This window comes from Benincasa hispida, chromosome 2 (assembly GCF_009727055.1).
Source record: "Benincasa hispida cultivar B227 chromosome 2, ASM972705v1, whole genome shotgun sequence".
Classification (NCBI taxonomy): Eukaryota; Viridiplantae; Streptophyta; class Magnoliopsida; order Cucurbitales; family Cucurbitaceae; genus Benincasa; species Benincasa hispida.
Window position 1 is genome coordinate 23,652,646 of NC_052350.1, and position 18,762 is coordinate 23,671,407.

Genomic DNA, 18,762 nt, shown 5'->3' on the forward strand with positions numbered 1-18,762 from the left:
TTAGTTTTCACCAAATAAAAACTATTGTTCTCCAAAATTATATTAAATAAATAATAAAAATTATCACATATTTCATTCTATATGTGTATATATATATTTCAAAGTTTTGAAATTATTTTAATCATTATTTGGAATCTAGGAGGATCCCAACTCCAATAGAATCTATAGAAGGAATCTAATTTTCACTTCAAAGGAAATCAAAAGAAACAATCATGAATTTTTAGGAACCAAAAAAGGGGAAAAAAAATTGATGATGATGATGAAGAATTAAAAAGACCTTTCTAGGGCAACTTTTGTGCAGCTGATTATGGAAGAGGAAGACATATCCCCTAAATCTAATTTAATGGCCTCTACCTAGTTCACTTTGGCATGTTTTATGGACCATTTGTCTCACAAATAATTGTATTCTTTTCTTCCACATTCTATACAAATTAATCATGTTTACTAATTTCAATTATGGCACAAGTGCTCCCAAGTTAAGAAGATGGGTCATTTTCTTCTTTTAAGAGGAAAAAAACTGTTAACGATCAAGAGCATAACTCAAATGACATATAATACACATGTTAACTATTAAAAGGCTTGTGGTTCAAATCTTTCATTTATATTGAAATTTAGAAATGATTGTTTCGATTTCTTTCCTAAATTTTTATGAAATTTTGTATTGAGTTAATATGTGATTGGATCGTATTCATAAGGTTGTATTTTAAAAAATAGTAGCTTAATTATTCTAAACATTTTAAAATAAAATCTTTAGTAGAGATGACACTTATTAATTTATGTTTCTTATATAATACAATTATTTACTTATATATGTATCTATTTATTTATTTGTGTGAGATCAAATTAATAATAGAAGTATTGAGTGTATATATAATAAAAAAAAATGTCAACTAATACAGAAATGAGACAACATAGCACAACTAGATGTTATGGTCTCATCCAAAAAACCAATTATAGCAATTTTGTATACCAAAAAATGTTTAGATGTAGACATATAAATCTTATAAAAATTCGATAAATAACGAACTTCCTTGCTATTGTACATGTATATATAAAATTTTTACCTTGCTTCTTGAAATTTATAATCATTGTCTCATAATTTTTTTTTATCATACCTTTCATTTTTTAAAAATAAAAGTGTGAATTTTTTTTTATCAAAATTCAAAAATAAAAAGATAATTTTTAAAAAACTACGACTTTATTCGATAATCATTTGATTTCTACATTTGAAAATTGCGCTTTCTTTTTTTTTATATATATAATTTCTTTTTCATGTTATTAACCTTCTTTTTAAGTAAGCATTTAAATTTTTTGGCAAAATTTCAAAAAAAAAAATGTTTAAGACTATTTCTCTAAAGTTTTTTTAAACATGTTTAATAAAGTAGATAGAAAAGCAAATAAATTTATAAACTTAATTAATTATCAAATGGGACTTTGTGGTGGGCCTATAACAATAGGTCATGGCTTGCACTTATAATAAAAATAATATTTGGTTAAATTATAGAAGCCTAATCTATTTCAATGACATGTAGTATGTGAGTAAACAAAAGCCATTGTAGCTATATTCTTTGTTTCAATGACTTGTACTTCTTTATATATATGATTTTATTAAATCAATTATTTATACATTTTGAGTAAACAATGGTCACGCTCTTTGTTTTTCCTTTTTTGTTTTCTTTTGATATGCCAGCAGAGAATTATAAAATTGGATATATATACACTTTACATAGAAAATGTTGGGTATATGTTAATTTTATTATATTCCATTTTTAGAAGAGTATGATCTAAGAAAATACTCTTTTAATGCTATGGATGTTTTTATATATTTCTGTTTAAGGGAAGATAACAATAAATTATTTTGTTTCCTTTTTTGGTTTGAGTCAATGTTTAGTATTTTAGACAATATAATCGTATTTCTTGATTTCAAAATGAAAAATGAGGAGACTTTCCTTAGATAAAAAATAATAATAATAAAATATTTCATCTAGTATTAAATAGCTTTCATATACGTCCCATAATTTTTTTTTTAATTTTTTTAAATGGCCAACTTGGTTTCTATTTTTGTGGGATAAAAGTATAATATAAAAATGAAAATGGATAATATAAAGAAGTAATTTATTTTCATTATTGATGAGAAGTCAAAATGTGTATAAATGAAAATATTATGGAAAGGAATTAAATGTGTATGGAGGTGAAAGGTCAAACTTCAAAGATGGTTATAAGAGAAAGTCAACCATTGGAGGTGATTGGTTGCGCATGGGAGTGAAAAAATTGAAATAGATGATTGGGCCCACCTCACATTTACTTGTTAATATTGTTTATTTATTTATTTTATGATCGGGATTTGGGATTTAATTTAATTATCATTCAAACGTCAACTACTGTAGTCTATCGGAGAAATCAAATCTCTTGAATTATGGTAGTTGAATTAAGGATATGTTTGAAATAATTTTAAAATGATTAAAGTCATTTTTTTAATATTTTTAATAATTCAAAATCAATTTTAATAGTATGAAAACTGTGTTTGAAAGTGTAAAAATAAACAGTAAATTGATTTTGAGTTATTAAATGTGTGTTATGAAGTGAATTTGAATATGACAAAAATAATTTTAATAATTTAGAAATCACTCCTAAATATGCATTAAATTCACATGGGTTTCCAAATTTGTTTTCATGGGAGTTTATGAGTTAAAAAAGATTTGGGTAAAATAACTCTTTGGTTCTTAGATTTTAAGTGTAGTTTCTATTTGGTCCCTAAGTTTTCAAATGTTACACATTTGATTCTTAAGTTTTGAGTTTTGTTTCAATTTAGTCTTGAATTTACAAGTGTTATAATTTTATCTTGAGATTTAAGTTTTGTTTCAATTTGGTCACAATTTCAAGGTTTTATATTTTTTTAACCTCGATTTTTCATTAAATTCACTTTCAATCATTAACGCCAATTTCAATTAATTAATTAGAAATAATTATGAAATGAGATTTTGAGTTTAATTTTAAAAGTGATAAAAAATAGTGAAACTTATTAATTATAATTATTTTTAATTTACTGATATAAATTAATATTAAAGACTGAAAATGATAATTTTCATCGAATAATCAAGTTTAAAAGTGTAAATCTTGAAACATATGGACTAAATTGAAGTAAAATTCAAATGTCAAAGATAAAATTGAATATTTTGAAATTTAGGGACAAAATTTAAATCAAACCCAAAATTTAAGGACTAAATGTGTAACTTTTTGAAACCTATGGACTAAATAAAAATTAGACCCAAAACTTAAGGATTAAAAAGGTACTTTTCCCAATAAATTTTTTATTTGGATGAAAATGTTGTACTTTTCCCAATAAATTTTTTATTTGGATGAAAATGTTGTTATGTAATACTAAAAAATTCAATTGTACATATATAAATTCTAAGATTTAATAAGATGTTTCTATTAACATAAAAATATTAATATATTTTAGTAGTAATTGATATGTACATTTTTCTTTAAGTCGAATGTTCAAATCTTTATACCATCTGTATTTATTTCTTGTACTAATAAAAACAATAAAATGCTTCTATTACTATCATGTATTTGAAATTTCATTTTGATTTTGATATACTTTTGTTATTAACATTTTTATTTTAATATGAATGTGACACATTCTTATGATTTGGCAGAATATGAGCAACATATGACGGCAAAATTTTATTTTAAATGTATATCTCTTAACTGCCCATAATTTATTTTTGTCGGTTGAATTTTTAATTAGTTAGAATAAACTATTTTCTTGTTTGCATGGTTCTCCTTTTACAGTTCAATAATATACCTGGAAAGATTCAAATCTTTTAACTTCTAAATCAATAATTATTTTTTCTTTATTTTTAAATTTTGTAAAAGAATAGGATATCGTTTTTATTTAAGGATTATATCTTAGTTAATGAATAAGATACAAATTATCCTTTCAAAAATTAAGATAATTTATGTTGATTATTAAATAAAAAGGTTTGAAAATTAAAGAGAATAAATCGAAAATTAATGTAGTTGCTTTGAGAGTAATTAAGGTTGTATCTTGGGGAGACAAGATGTCTTATGTTCAGGTAGTAGAAGCGTCACAAATTTATGTAATTATGAGGATTTATAATTATGATATCAAACCGTAACCGCCGTGGCCGGTGGCACGCCGATCGTTGCCGTTGGGAAGAAGGTAGGGTCGATGACGTGGAGGCCTGTCCTATTGGTCGGTGACGTCGGAGAAAAGTTTTTTTTTTTTTTTTTTTAAAAGTAACTTTTTTCGGTAAAAAAAAAAAAAGTGGAATTAACTTAAAAAGGAGTCGAATTTAGTTGACGGGATTTAATTTATAGTACACGTGTCGATAATTTATATTTTAAATTCTAAATATGAAATATTATCATGTTAAAGTTATATTGTTTATCTAGAAATCATCAATTCGATTTACAAATCAACAAATTTAGGCTTTTATTTGGTAATTATTTTATTGTTTGTTTTATTTTTTAAAATTAAGTCTATCGACATTACTCTTACATCTAAATTTTTTCGTTTTGTAATCTACTCTTCATCAATGGTTCAAAAGGTGTGGACGAAATAAGTTTAATTTTTAAAAACAAAAATTAAAATCAAATGGTTATTAAACGGTACCTTAGTTTTATTCTTTACATGTTATATATTAATTTAAACTTTTTTTTTAAAAAAAAGAGAATATAAAAATAATTTAGATGGATGGTGAGGTTTAATCATTCAAATCGAATTCAAGCTATGGAGAGACTAGAGTTGTATTTGGAATTTATTTCGTAATATATGACTATGGAGAATCTTAACCTTTTCAATTACTTAAGGTAGTTTGTAAATTTTGGTTAGCTATATAGCTGTTGAGATCGATTTTCTGGAGAACCCGATTCCTCTATTGACCATCTCCTAAAAATTCCTTATTTTATCTTTATTTTAATCCTATTTTCTAGGTTTAATTTTGAAATCTATCAAACACTAAGAACATATGATTTTGTTTTTTCTTTTTTTCTTTTTTTGAATTTAAGCTTGAATTATTCTCAAATCTTAAAAAAATTATTATTATTATTATTTTCAAAACTTGATTTTTTTTCTAAACATTAATAAAAAGTGGATAATTAACAAAAACATAGAAATTGACGAACAAAGTAGTATTAGACTATAAATTTAAGTTTCAAAAATCAAAAATTAAAAAAATAAAGCGTCGTTTGGTAACCATTTCAGTTTTTATTTTTGATTTTTGAAAATTAAGCCTACTTTCTACTCATTTCTTAGCATAGTTTGTATCTTACTTAACTACAATTATTGTGTCAAATTCTATAAAAACAAAAAATAACTTTTTAAAAGCTATTTTTCTTTTACTTTTTAAATATTGGCTTGGTTTTTAAAACCATTAATAAAAAGAAGAAATATGAAAGGAAAAGTAGTGTTGTAGGCTTAATTGTTTTTTTAAAAAAATAAACAAATAAAATAATTACCAAATGGGACCTAAATATAATTATCGATCTAATTTATTTCATATTCAAACCGCTTTCTCGACGGACGGTTACTAATAATTATTTCATAATCTCAAGCTAGACCTAATTAATTGAAAATTTCAAATCATTTTGATATCAATCTAAACATAACATAGTAGATAAAATACCATCGATTAACTCTAAAGTCACATTTCGATCTCCCATTACATAATTGTTGAATCTAAGGGAAGCCACAATTGGCTGCTTTATGATATATTTATTTATTGAAATGAATTAACTAGTAGTTTAGATATTAATTGAATGTGCAATCATATTATAGTTTAGTGAATTAAGAATAATACTGGATATACATACATATTATAATTTTATTGTATTTTTCTACATTTGCTTTCTACTTTAAACTTTTAAGTAGTTTTTTTTAAAAGGTAGAGAATCAAACAATCAAACATGTGATCGAGAATATAATTATTTAATCAAATTAAATTTGATAAAGTAGTTTTTCAGAGATGGAGAATCAAACGACCAAATATGTGATCAAGAATATAATATTTTAACCAAATTGAACTATAATAAAGTAGTTTATCATATATATAGATCTAACCTACATACATATTCCATTATGCAAATTGCTAACTTAAAAAACTTTTTTTTTCTAGTTCAAACTAAGTACATTTCTAGGACAAAATTAATAATTAGGTTAAAATATCATTTTGATTCTCATACTTTGAAGTTGATTCAATTTTAGTATTTTTACTTTCAATTATCCTATTTTAGTCTTTGTACTTACAATAATTCTTAAATTTAGTCCCGCAAAGTTAATTTTATCGAAATTGATAAAATAAAAATAATAATTTTTATGTTAGAAAATAAAATATACGAATATGTTTTCAACCTTTAAAATAAAAATGCTATAGATAACATTTTCTTTAAAAGAATCAACAATAAACTAGTATTGTCGATTAAATTTAAGATTTATTGATAGCATAATAACTAAAATTCAACCAATTTTCTAAGTAAAAGGACATTTTTCCCTGGAAGAATAAAAGATTATTTTTTCTATTATAATTTTTTGGTATGATCTTTTTAGTTTAATTAAATCTAGTTCAGGAGATAACATTCGAATAATAAAGTAGCATTTAGGTGGCACTCAAAATTTCTGAATTTCCCAAAAGAAGAATGATTTATTATTATTTTTTTAAAAGAATGTGGTCCGCAAGAATTTATAAATTAATATTTAGGAAAAGGAAAAAATTAATTTGCATTAAAAGTTTGTTATTAATTAATTAAATTAGTGGAAGAATAATTAAGAAAATGGGGGTTCTAGATCCAAAGATGCTGTTTGACTAATCACATCTCAACACATCAACAAATCAGTATAATGGAGGGTTAATATAACGCTAACTATATATATATTCGTGATTAAAATCATTGATTTCTCATCACCATCTTGTCTTTTAAATCTTAAATCGCTCATGTTTCTCCTACTTTTTATTGCCTTAATTTGACCAGGTTAATGGATCCTATTTTCTATCATTGTTTTACCGACCTAACCATAGACCAATCACGATTTAGTTGATCATGATTCTTATAGTAGTGGTGAATAAAATGAGACCACTCTAAACGGTGAAAATTATTATAGGTAGGTTTGAATTAGAGAACATAATCGACTTTATAGCGAAACTCGAGTAAGAAAACAATATCTTAGAGACCAACTGAGTATGGAAAAAAAGGGAGTTTTGAGCTAAAATCCAAAATGACCTCCTCAGCCAAGGATGATGTCGAGGTCGACCTTCCCCATTGGATGAATGTGGTATGACCTAATTCAGGCCTCGGGAAGAAAAAAGTTTGGGTTAAAAGCCCAAATGACCTCCTCGGCCTCGGCCAAGGATGAAACATAGGCCAACACCCTATTTGAAAAATGAGGCATGTTGAGAATCCCATATTGAAAAAATCAGGTGAGATGGAACTCCATAATTTTAAATACATGCTAGTGGATGACTTCGAAATTTCATCTCTACATATCATAAAACCTCAAAAAAAAAAAAAAAAAGGAGATAAATATATATAGCTTAATGATATTATGAACATGAACCTAGCTAAAAAAAAAAAAATCGATAATATAACATCAACTGAAAAGTTAGATATACAAATTCTCAGCACTATTTTCTTCATAGCTAAATGGTATTGAGAGACCATTTCCTTTTAAAGAAATTGGAGTTTTGAATCATCCCATGTTTGTTTAATTCGAAACAAAATATTTTTCGCTAATTATTGTGCTAAATATATAATTTTTTTTTATTTTGTATTGTATATATTTTATCTGAATTATTTTAAAATTTGAATGTTGTATATAAAGAAAATAATAATAGACCACTAAACTCACAACTCATACTCATGACTAAAGAGTAAAAATGTACTTTTAAATGCAGGAAACCAAATATAACTCAAAATTTAGAAAGTAAACATGAATTAATTGAATTGACAAAAGATTAAAATGTAAAAGTTAAATATGAAAAAAAAAAATGAATGTAATTGTTTTTTTGTTAATTTATTTATACAAAGTGTATATCAAATTTAACTTTGATTCTATTTAATACTAGGATTTCAGGTATTCTATAATTATAATAGTTTTGCACCTTCTAATACTGGTACTATCTGTTTTTGCCCGTCAGAATAAATTAAAAAATAATTCTAGATAAATTAATATAAAGAATTTATTTTACCGAATAGCCTAAATGATTAAGATTACCTCCTAATTGATTTTAATATTTACAAATGCAATTTAAATAGTATATTAGCAAGTTGAAAATATCCCGAGCAAAAAAAAAAAAAAAAAAAAGATTAGTTTAGATAAATATATGGCGAACAAATTAAATTTAATTCCAAAATTTTATTATTTGTTAGCATTTTGCATTATTTTACATATGAACAATTTATTAAAAATATGATTGAAAATTGTATTTTAATTTAAGGAAAAGGTTTTATATTTAAATTTTGAAGGAAAAGGTTTTAACAATTGCATTATTTTAATTTTAGTATAGACTTGCAACATTTTTCTTTTCAAAATGAAACTAAAAATGGTAATACATTTAAATCTTTGAGATAGTTAAAATGGATAAAAAAGAGAAAAAAAAAGGGACAAGTTTTTTTTTTCCATAGTCAAATTGAAGGCAAAAAATGTTGCAGAGTGTTTAAGTTGGTGTTGTAAAAAAAAAAAAGATGGATAGGTTCTCAATCAAAAAGTCATTATTTGGAAAAATAAGGTCGATACTCTTAAATTTAACAAAATTATATTTGAGAAGTTAAGAGAATTTTACTCCTAAATTTTAGAAATGAAATATTGTATATATTGTAGATACAATATGTGAGAGATTCAAATCCGATTAAGTTAGATCGTAAATTACACTAAATAAATTTATTCAGGGAGAGACTTAGAAATTTCTATTAAAAGAGATTCCAAGGAGTAATATACAATTAATTGGTCACCTTTTTTTAAAAAAAAAATGAGAAAAAATGGTCACATTAGAAATGTTAAATATTCATTTTCGTATTTTTTTAAAACAAAATATATATAACTTGTCACATGGGTCATTGAATTACCTCACATTTCACGATGCAAGCTACAAAAATTAATAACAACAGTAACAATAATAATTTTTTAACATTAGTCTATTAAAAATATATTTGAAATAGATTTTTTCCCCTATTTTCGAATTTGTTTTATTTTAGTCCATATATATATATGTATATATATTTTTAAATATCTAAATTTCATTTATCTATTATAAAAAGGTTCTTTAAAATAGTTTATATTGTTAGTTCATTGAGAAATTTTCAATTTGTATATGTCAACTTTTCATATATAATATTTGAAAACATATATCATGATATATTTTTTGGAATGAAAATTATTTGTTTTTATCTATTTAATTTCAATAAAAATTAACTTTAAGTAGAATAATTTATAGAACATTAAATACAAAGATTAATTTAGAAATTTCTAATTTAGAAATAAAATATCTATTATTTTAAGCTAAATCTATTTAATTGACTTAAAATAATGGCTTAATATTTTTACTATAAATAAAACGATGTCGATTTTAGAAAACAATTACTCGATTGATTAGAATAAAGTAAATTAATTAATATAAAAGATATTCTATAATAGTCGTTGAATCTTACATTATTTTTATTATTATGTTTTTTTAACATTGCTAACATTTCACCATATATAGTTCAATTAGATAACGCCTCCACTTTTTATTACTAAAAACGACGTCGATTTTAGAAAATAATTACTCAATTTATTAGAATAAAGTAAATTAATTAATACAAAAGATACTCTACAATAGACGTTGAATCTTGCATTGTTTTTATTATTATGTCTTTTTAACATTGTTAACTTTTCACCATATATAGTTCAATTAGATAACGCCTACACTCTTTATCAAAATAATAATAATAATAATAAATAATGTATTTAAACTTAACTAATGTAAAATAAAGATTTAAATCTCCATTCAAACGTTATTGAAATCAAATAAAATTATTAACATGAATAGAACGACAAGAATACAAAATTATAGCTTTTAAAAATTAGCGTTGTTCTTAAAAAACAACACAAAACAAAATTTTCTTAGTTCATGAAAATAGAATTTCAAATTTCAAATATCTCTTCTCTTGATCAGCCTTTTAAATTGCTAAATTAAAAATAGTATTTATGAGGTTAATTTTTAAAACAAATAAATTTATAAGTGTGAATAGTGTTTATATGATTTTTTTAATAAAAAAAGGTCATATATTAAACAAAACCTAAAGAAATAAATTTTCGAACTTGTTCTTGTTTTCAAAATTTGGTTTAAAATTCAGATGTGTGTTCTTAACAAGGTGAAATTGAATGGAAAAAAAATAGTGAAAAATAAACATAATTCTAAGAAAAATTTGTTATCAAACAAAATGGATCCACTAATTTTTGTCAATAACTTCGATAATTATTTAAATAGCAATATTTAAGTACGTTCCAAGATACATCTATCTTCATGAATTACATACACAAAAAAATTAAAGTATTTTAAGTGAAATAGAAGAAGAATTTATCATGTAACAATTTATGATTAAACAATTTGATATGATGCATATATATTAGGTATGGTATGATGCACATAAATATTTTTCTTTTTAAAATAGTAATTGAAAATGTTTTTTTTTCCTCTTTTTAACACATAATTTTGAAAGATAAATTATTTTGAATGACAGAGCAACTGAAAATATTTACAAATAATAGCAAAATACATTGATAGACTACTATGTGTTTATCATGACATAGATAGACATAGATAATAGTTTATTTGGATTTGTCACAGATAAATAATAAAATTTACTATATTTATAAATATTTTGAATTATTTTTTATATTTAAAAATAAGGGTGGAGCACATAGGGATCAGGGCACGTGCCCTCTCAAATGATCGATTTTTGTATTTTAAATATAAAATTTTAAGTAATAATTAATAATATTGTTAATAAAAACATATTTATTGTTAAATCCCCTTTGCGGTTCCGTGGTTGACTGATGCTAGGATTCTAGCTAATTGAAAGGATCTTCTGATAATCATTTCGATTCCATTAGTAATGAGGATTCGGAATATCACACATTGATCAATCAAAAAGAGATTTAACAACTCAAGAGACTTGGGTTGAATGCAATTCCTTTATCTTGAATTTTTTTCTTCAAAATTTAGGAAAGTTTTTAATCTCAATTTTCAAAAACTTTCTCTGGAATATATAATGTTTCTTTTCCTACATCATTTTCGTTAATTATAATATAGTAAATTAGTTAATTTATAAAATTGTGAATATTTTTTTTATATTTATTTATAGATATATTTTTTTATATAGTATTTTCTATATAAAATTTCTGATTCCACCACGGTTTGAAAACAAACCTATTAGTTAATGTTTAATCCATTAGTCCCAAAATTAAGAATAAAAAAAGAAAAAAAAAGTTGAAAAGTTTCCAAAATATTGGACTTGTCAGCTAAAAAGCGTAAGATTTTAGGGTGGGCGTGAAAATCAGGTGACATGCACGCAACGTGGCAGGAAGTTGAGGCGAGTGTCTTCACGCGCAATTTATGCGCGTGAGGATGATTTGATAATTATGCAGTTTTCCGTTTTAGCGCATCACGGATTTTGTAGAGTTTATATGGAATTCAGGGCTTTACTTCTGCCAGCTTGACATGGCGGTGATTCCCTTCCAAAGGGCAATTCCGTACTTTCATTTCTAATGAGTCAATCCTAATTATTTATTATAATTTTTAAATGCTTAAGATTCTTTCCTTTTTTTTTTTTTTTTTGTCACCTTGAATTTGATCTCCTTTTTCTTTTTTAAAAAAATCATATTGTAATTATTTATTGGGTTATATTTTATTTACAAAGAATGGAAAGTAACTATTTATATGGAAAATTGTTTAAAAGCATTGTCCTTGGAAATGTATGTGTTTAATCCCTCCACTTAAAAGAAACTTAAAATATTAATCCTTTTAGATACTTTTATCTAAAAAAGAAAAAGTTATTGCACTTCCTTAAGCTAAATTATATATTATTCCAAAATACTTCCCTTCTTTGAAAAGTTACTATATAACCTTTTTTTCTCATAAATTTGGTACAATATTTTAGACATAAAATCAACTTAACATAATCTGGAATAACTTGATAACACTAACATATTTAAATACATTCACTTTTTGAGTTTTTTCTGCTTTAGAGATAATTTTAAAATATTTATAAAAAGTCAATAGTAATATTTCAATATTAGAAAGAATGTAAACTATTATTTATAATTTATCCCAATTTTTTACTATGTAAAAGATAAAATCTAAAGCCACACTTAATGATTCTATATATATATATATTTTCGAGGCTAAAACGAAAAAAAGTAACCTTCGAATGATGAAATATATTTTTCATGACCTTAAAAAAAAAAAAAAAAATCCAGAGCCAATAATTGTTTGTTTTTTTTGTTGAGAAAAAAATCCATAGCCAATATTATTATAGCTCAAGGCCAACACGGCATTAGGGGAACCCAAAAAGGAGCTGTGTTTGACCAAAGTGCTTATTTTTATTTTATTATTTTTTGGAAAAAAGAAAAAAAGCGAAAAATAGTCAAAATGGAAAAATAAATAACTTTGGTAGTGCCAATTTGCAAATAGCCCACACCCTAAAACAAAACAAAAAGAATCCCGAAAACCTTACGCGCGGCGGAGACAGAGCTTTTTCTATATAAAGACACCCAAAAAGATCACTGCAAAGCCAAAAACAGGGGAAGGAGAAGGATTAAGCCAAGCACTTGAAACAAAATCACGTTATCAAACCAAACCGAAGAAGAAGAAAGAAGAAGAAGATATACCCATTAACAGGGGATTTTTCTTCTCCTTTTCTCTTTTTTTTTTTTTTTTTTTTTTTGCAGCGTCCAACGTCAACAATGGACGCCATCAGAAACAGAGGAGGTTTCAGGGTTTCTGTTTGTGGTCAAGAAGAACTCGAACAACTCTCCAGAGATGGCAGTCAGTACAGCCTCACCACTGGAATATTGCCCTCTCTTGGCGCTAGAAGCAATCGCAGAGTCAAGCTTCGGCGCTTTATTATTTCGCCTTATGATCGTCGATACAGGTAGCTTTCATTTTCTCTTATTGAGTTTTTCAGAGGATTTTGGAATGGATTTTGCTGGTTGCTTTCACTCCTTCCTGAATTTCATATGACTTTTCCATTTGGGTTTGAAAATTGATAATTTAAACTCTTTATGTTCTTGTTGATTTCATTCATCCATTTGTGTATCAAAATGGTCAGATTTATTATTCGTTCCATTTGTTTTCTCAAGTTTTTGGAATTCCCCTGCTTCTGAATTTTCTCCTCTCTATTTGTTATTGTAAATAATGGTGCTTTCTGGCTTTTTACGTCTTTTTTGTTGTTAGCTTTTACTTCTTGTTTGTTTATGCGTTTCATCCTATTAAAGGTTATTCTAAAACGTCAGACGATTCTCCCCATGCCCTAAAGCTTGCAAAAAGGTAGATTTTGTATTTAATATAGAACTGGACAGAAACATATATATAAATATTTGTTTGGCGAATGTATTCAAGGGGTTGGATGTTTTTGCAAAATAAGAACTCTAAAGAGATTCTTTTCATGCACTGATTAAGCCAAAATTTATGCTTGTTTGCACAGGGTGATGCATAGCTTTCTCATTTTTCTGCCAAAAGTGGCTAAGGTTTTGTTATCTACAGGGTTTGGGAGACTTTTCTGGTTGTTTTGGTGGTATATACTGCTTGGGTCTCGCCGTTCGAGTTTGGATTCCTTAAGAAACCTCAATCACCACTCTCCGTTACAGACAATGTGGTTAATGGATTTTTTGCTGTGGATATTATTCTCACATTCTTTGTTGCATACCTTGATAAAACCACCTATTTACTTGTTGATGAACCCAAGAAGATTGCTCTGAAATATGCAAGGACATGGCTAATCTTTGATGTCATATCCACAATTCCATCTGAACTTGCACAGAAGATTTCCCCTTCACCTCTCCGTTCTTATGGATTATTCAACATGCTTCGTCTTTGGCGTCTTCGCAGAGTCAGTGCTCTTTTTTCCAGGTACAAAGGCTTTTCTATTTGCCTGTATATACAGAAACAAATATGCGTTCTACCTCTAAGTTAATATTTGTTTTCTTTCTTCTGAACAGATTGGAAAAAGATAGGAACTATAACTACTTTTGGGTTCGATGTGCGAAACTCGTTTGTGTAAGTTTTCATATGCGAATAGGATTGTGTTTTCAATTAGTTTTGTTTATTCTTAATCTGTTCTCTTATTTGTAGTCCATGTATTTTGCAGGTTACTCTCTTTGCGGTTCACTGTGCCGCATGCTTCTATTATCTTCTTGCTGCTCGTTATCATGACCCGAAAAATACATGGATTGGAGCATCTATGGAGAACTTTCTGGACCAAAGTTTGTGGATTAGATATGTCACTTCCATCTACTGGTCTATCACTACCCTAACCACTGTTGGATATGGCGATTTGCATCCTGTGAATACAAGGGAGATGATTTTTGACATCTTCTACATGCTTTTCAATCTTGGTTTGACAGCATACTTGATTGGAAACATGACCAACTTAGTTGTCCATGGGACCAGCAGGACTAGAAAATTTGTAAGTAGAAAATTCTTGCACAGTGTATAAATTGCACTTAATACTTTACAGTATAGTATACTAATTTTCCTTTTCTTTTCAATACTCAGAGAGATACCATACAAGCTGCATCTAGTTTCGCCCATAGGAATCAACTTCCTCTTCGTTTGCAAGATCAAATGCTTGCACATTTGTGTTTAAAGTTCAGAACTGACTCTGAGGGATTGCAGCAGCAAGAAACTCTTGATTCCTTGCCTAAAGCCATCCGATCAAGCATTTCACATTATCTTTTCTATTCTCTAGTAGACAAGGTCTACTTGTTTCGTGGTGTTTCAAATGACTTACTTTTTCAACTGGTAATTGGCAAATGTCTTTAAGCTTTTAACACATATTTTTTCCTTTTTATATGAGTCTTTTTCTTTTCTTTTTTTTTTTTTGGTGACTAGTATGATCGTTCTTTCTTTGATACTGAGTGATTTTCTGAAATGTTAAAGGTTTCAGAAATGAAGGCAGAATATTTTCCTCCAAAAGAAGATGTGATCTTACAAAATGAAGCCCCAACAGACTTCTACATTCTTGTCACTGGTGCTGTGGTAACTATTTAAGTTATCCGATTATGGAAGCTTTTAAGTTACTGACCGGAGTATTTGATTAATTAACTGCCAAGTTCAGCTCAAACCAAGTCTAATGTTTGATATTTTTTTCACAGGATTTGCTAGTTCTCAAGAATGGAGTTGAACAGGCAAGTCTGCTAATTGAAACTCTTGGGTCTTTTGAATAGTGGGTTTTTGGTTACCTATGTTGTAGTCCAAGGCAATTAATTTACTGACTAATTTGCTCCAATACTTGCAGCCTGTTGGAGAAGCTAAAACTGGTGATCTTTGCGGAGAGATTGGGGTGTTATGTTACAGGCCACAATTGTTTACTGTTCGTACAAAGCGATTGAGTCAGTTGCTGCGTCTGAATAGGACGGCTTTTCTGAATATTGTTCAATCCAATGTTGGCGATGGGACAATAATCATGAACAATCTTCTTCAGGTCTGCTTCCTTTGATCACTTATGTTGTGGGTTGACAAGAGTTACTTATGGATGTTGTCAAGTATATTTTTTTGCAACAACATTTCCTATACTTTTTAAAAAAAACAAAAACTGAATTTTAATGGAATGGACATTTACAAAGCGATGTTTAACATATAATTTATCTACAATGACATTTTATTTTCTTGGTTGGCAGCATTTGAAGGCCTTGAAAGACAAGGACCCCATCATGGAAGGAGTTTTGTTGGAGACAGAGAACATGCTAGCTAGAGGCAGAATGGACCTACCACTTAGTCTTTGTTTTGCAACACTTAGAGGAGATGATTTGCTTTTACACCAGCTTTTGAAAAGAGGTCTTGATCCAAATGAATCAGACAACACAGGGAGGACTTCACTTGTGAGTTTAATTTCCTGTTGCTCTTTTTGACTTTCTATCAGAAGATCATGCATAAAGACTAAATAGGTTTTCCCATTCTCATTCCTCATTGCTTTTCTTGTTTTCCCCATTTATGTAATACCAGCATATAGCAGCATCAAATGGAAATGAGAACTGTGTTCTTCTGTTACTGGACTATGGAGCGGATCCGAATAGTAGAGGTAGTTTTCTTTACAATTTACTGATATTATAAAACAACTTTAGAGATATTTTTCTCTACAACCATTTGCTTGCTATGCATATCATACTTGTTATTTAATGTGAATGAAAAATATGTGGCACTGCGTTGACTTCTCTCACCCCTGCAAAAGCATTTATTTTCCCTCCATTATTGTATTTCAAGTCAACTATCTCTATTTTTTTTTTTAAATATGATTCAACAGTGACTGAATATTAGAATACATGTGTATTTTCCTAAGGAATTCTGTGTTCTTATATTTAAGGCCCAAGTTGACCTTCTAATATTCTTATCCAAAACAGTCTTAATAGTTATTTGCTTTAGACACATTTGGAACCCATAAAAAAATCTACTCCAACTGTCTCATTTTCCATTATAGGTGTTCTTATTGTAGTGTCCTCGCTGGCATCCAATTTCTTATCATAGCATAGCTTGATAAACAGATCATATAAGGGTCATTGCAAATAATACATACCTTATCATGTGCTTCATTTCTGTTGAATTGTTTTGTTTATTATATATATATCTCCTGTGGATCTCTTCCTCTAGGATTACATTTCTATTTTGAGGAACGTATTAAAATAATAATATTGGAGGAATGTAGAGACATAAGCTGACAAACACTTGGAATTATTGAAGGATTTCATTGAGTTGGGGGTCTATGTTAAAGATTTCTGTTGCATTATTTGATTTAATGTATCCAAACAGACTGGAAAGATGATATATTTTTTGTTGTTTCTTTCTACAGATTCAGATGGGATTGTGCCCTTATGGGAGGCAATACTAGGTGGCCATGAGACAGTAGTTCAGCTACTTATAGACAACGGTGCTAACCTTCGATCGGGAGACGTGGGCCACTTTGTGTGTACTGCTGCAGAGCAAAACAACCTCCAGTTGCTAAAGGAGATTCTCCGATATGGAGGAGATGTTACGAGTGCCAGGAACAATGGAACGACAGCTTTACATGTTGCTGTTTGTGAAGACAACATCGAGATCGTCAAGTTCCTTCTCAAGCAAGGAGCTGATATTGACAAACCAGATGTCCATGGATGGACTGCAAGAGATCTGGCAGATCAACAGGGACATGAGGAAATTAAAAACCTCTTCCAAACAACAAAAGAGTCAAAAACTCAATCTGTCGTTGCCATTCCGGAGAAGCAGACCGGGATTCGCTTCCTTGGAAGGTTTACAAGCGAGCCTATGATTCGTCCTCAACCTCAGGAAGCAAATGATGGTTCATGGCCTGGTCAATCTCGTCCCCGGCGTAGGACTAACAACTTCCATAATTCCTTGTTTGGTATCATGTCAGCAGCACACTCAGGAGAGAGAGACATTCCTTTTCCTGATAACCAAACCAGTGGACAGAACTCTGGAACCAACCCAGCAAGGGTGATAGTCAGCTGTCCAGAGATCGGTGAGGTTGGCGGGAAGTTGGTGCTGCTTCCGGAAAGCTACAATGAGCTGCTCGAGATTGGTGAGAAGAAATATGGGATTATGGCAACAAAGGTATTGAACAAAGACGGAGCTGCCATTGAAGATATAGAGGTCATTAGGGATGGTGATCATCTTATTTTTGCAAGTGATGGAAGAACCACATAAAATTTCGTTCTTTTCGTTTTGTTTTGAATTACTGAAAGCCAATTGTAAACGAAAGAGAATAACTATCAAATAGATAGAGGAGTTTGTAAAGTGCAAAACATGTATATAGTTTAAGCATTTTTTGTGCAATTTGAATGCATCTACCATTTTGACACCAAAATTGGTGGTCGAGAATTGAAATGGACTGCTTCGAATCACCCCATGTATTTGTAAAGTGCAAAACATTGAAATGCATCTACCATCTTAGGATTGGATTGTATCGACTTATGTTTTGAGTCGATTAAATCATAAATTTTCATAAACCAATCAATTTATACTTGATCTTAGCCAAAAGGTTGAGAAAGATATAATAAATTAGTCAATTTAAAAATTTTATTACAACTATCTTTACAAATTATATATTAGAGTAAATGCATGAATGATTCTCATAGAAAATTTTGACTAAGTTTAAATTAATTCATTTATTAATTAATGTTGCAACCCCTAAAACTTGATAATTTAATGGAAGGGAGAACATAATAGTTTAAATTAATGCTGGAACCCCTAAAACTTAATAATTTAAAATGTGTCCTTTTTAGGTTTTAGATAATTAAAATGATTTTTTTAAAGTATAAAATTCCTAATAAACAGGTATTAAAAAAAATTAGGTTCATTTTGAAACACTTGAATGATGAATTATCGAAAACTAACTTAAAGTGTTTAAAAATATGTAGTAAGAAATACTTAATGCAAAAATAATGAATGATAAATTTTGGACCAATTGCAAATTTTCATGTCATTTACTAAATACGAAATTCCAAATAATTGAATTATAGAGTGTCCCAAATTGAAGTTGAAGACATAA

At 27.8% G+C, this 18,762-nt stretch overlaps 1 protein-coding gene across 1 annotated transcript; it reads left to right on the top strand.

The window, feature by feature from the left end:
- Positions 1–12,699: 12,699 nt before the first annotated feature.
- LOC120071532 (potassium channel AKT1) lies at positions 12,700–18,181 on the top strand. The gene is made up of 11 exons (XM_039023859.1): positions 12,700–13,155; positions 13,767–14,132; positions 14,222–14,279; positions 14,371–14,688; positions 14,778–15,023; positions 15,162–15,260; positions 15,377–15,409; positions 15,520–15,705; positions 15,902–16,102; positions 16,227–16,302; positions 17,068–18,181. The coding sequence occupies exons 1-11, from the start codon at positions 12,968–12,970 to the stop codon at positions 17,916–17,918; spliced, it is 2,622 nt and encodes an 873-aa protein (XP_038879787.1). The 5' UTR covers positions 12,700–12,967; the 3' UTR covers positions 17,919–18,181.
- The last annotated feature ends 581 nt before the right edge of the window (positions 18,182–18,762 follow it).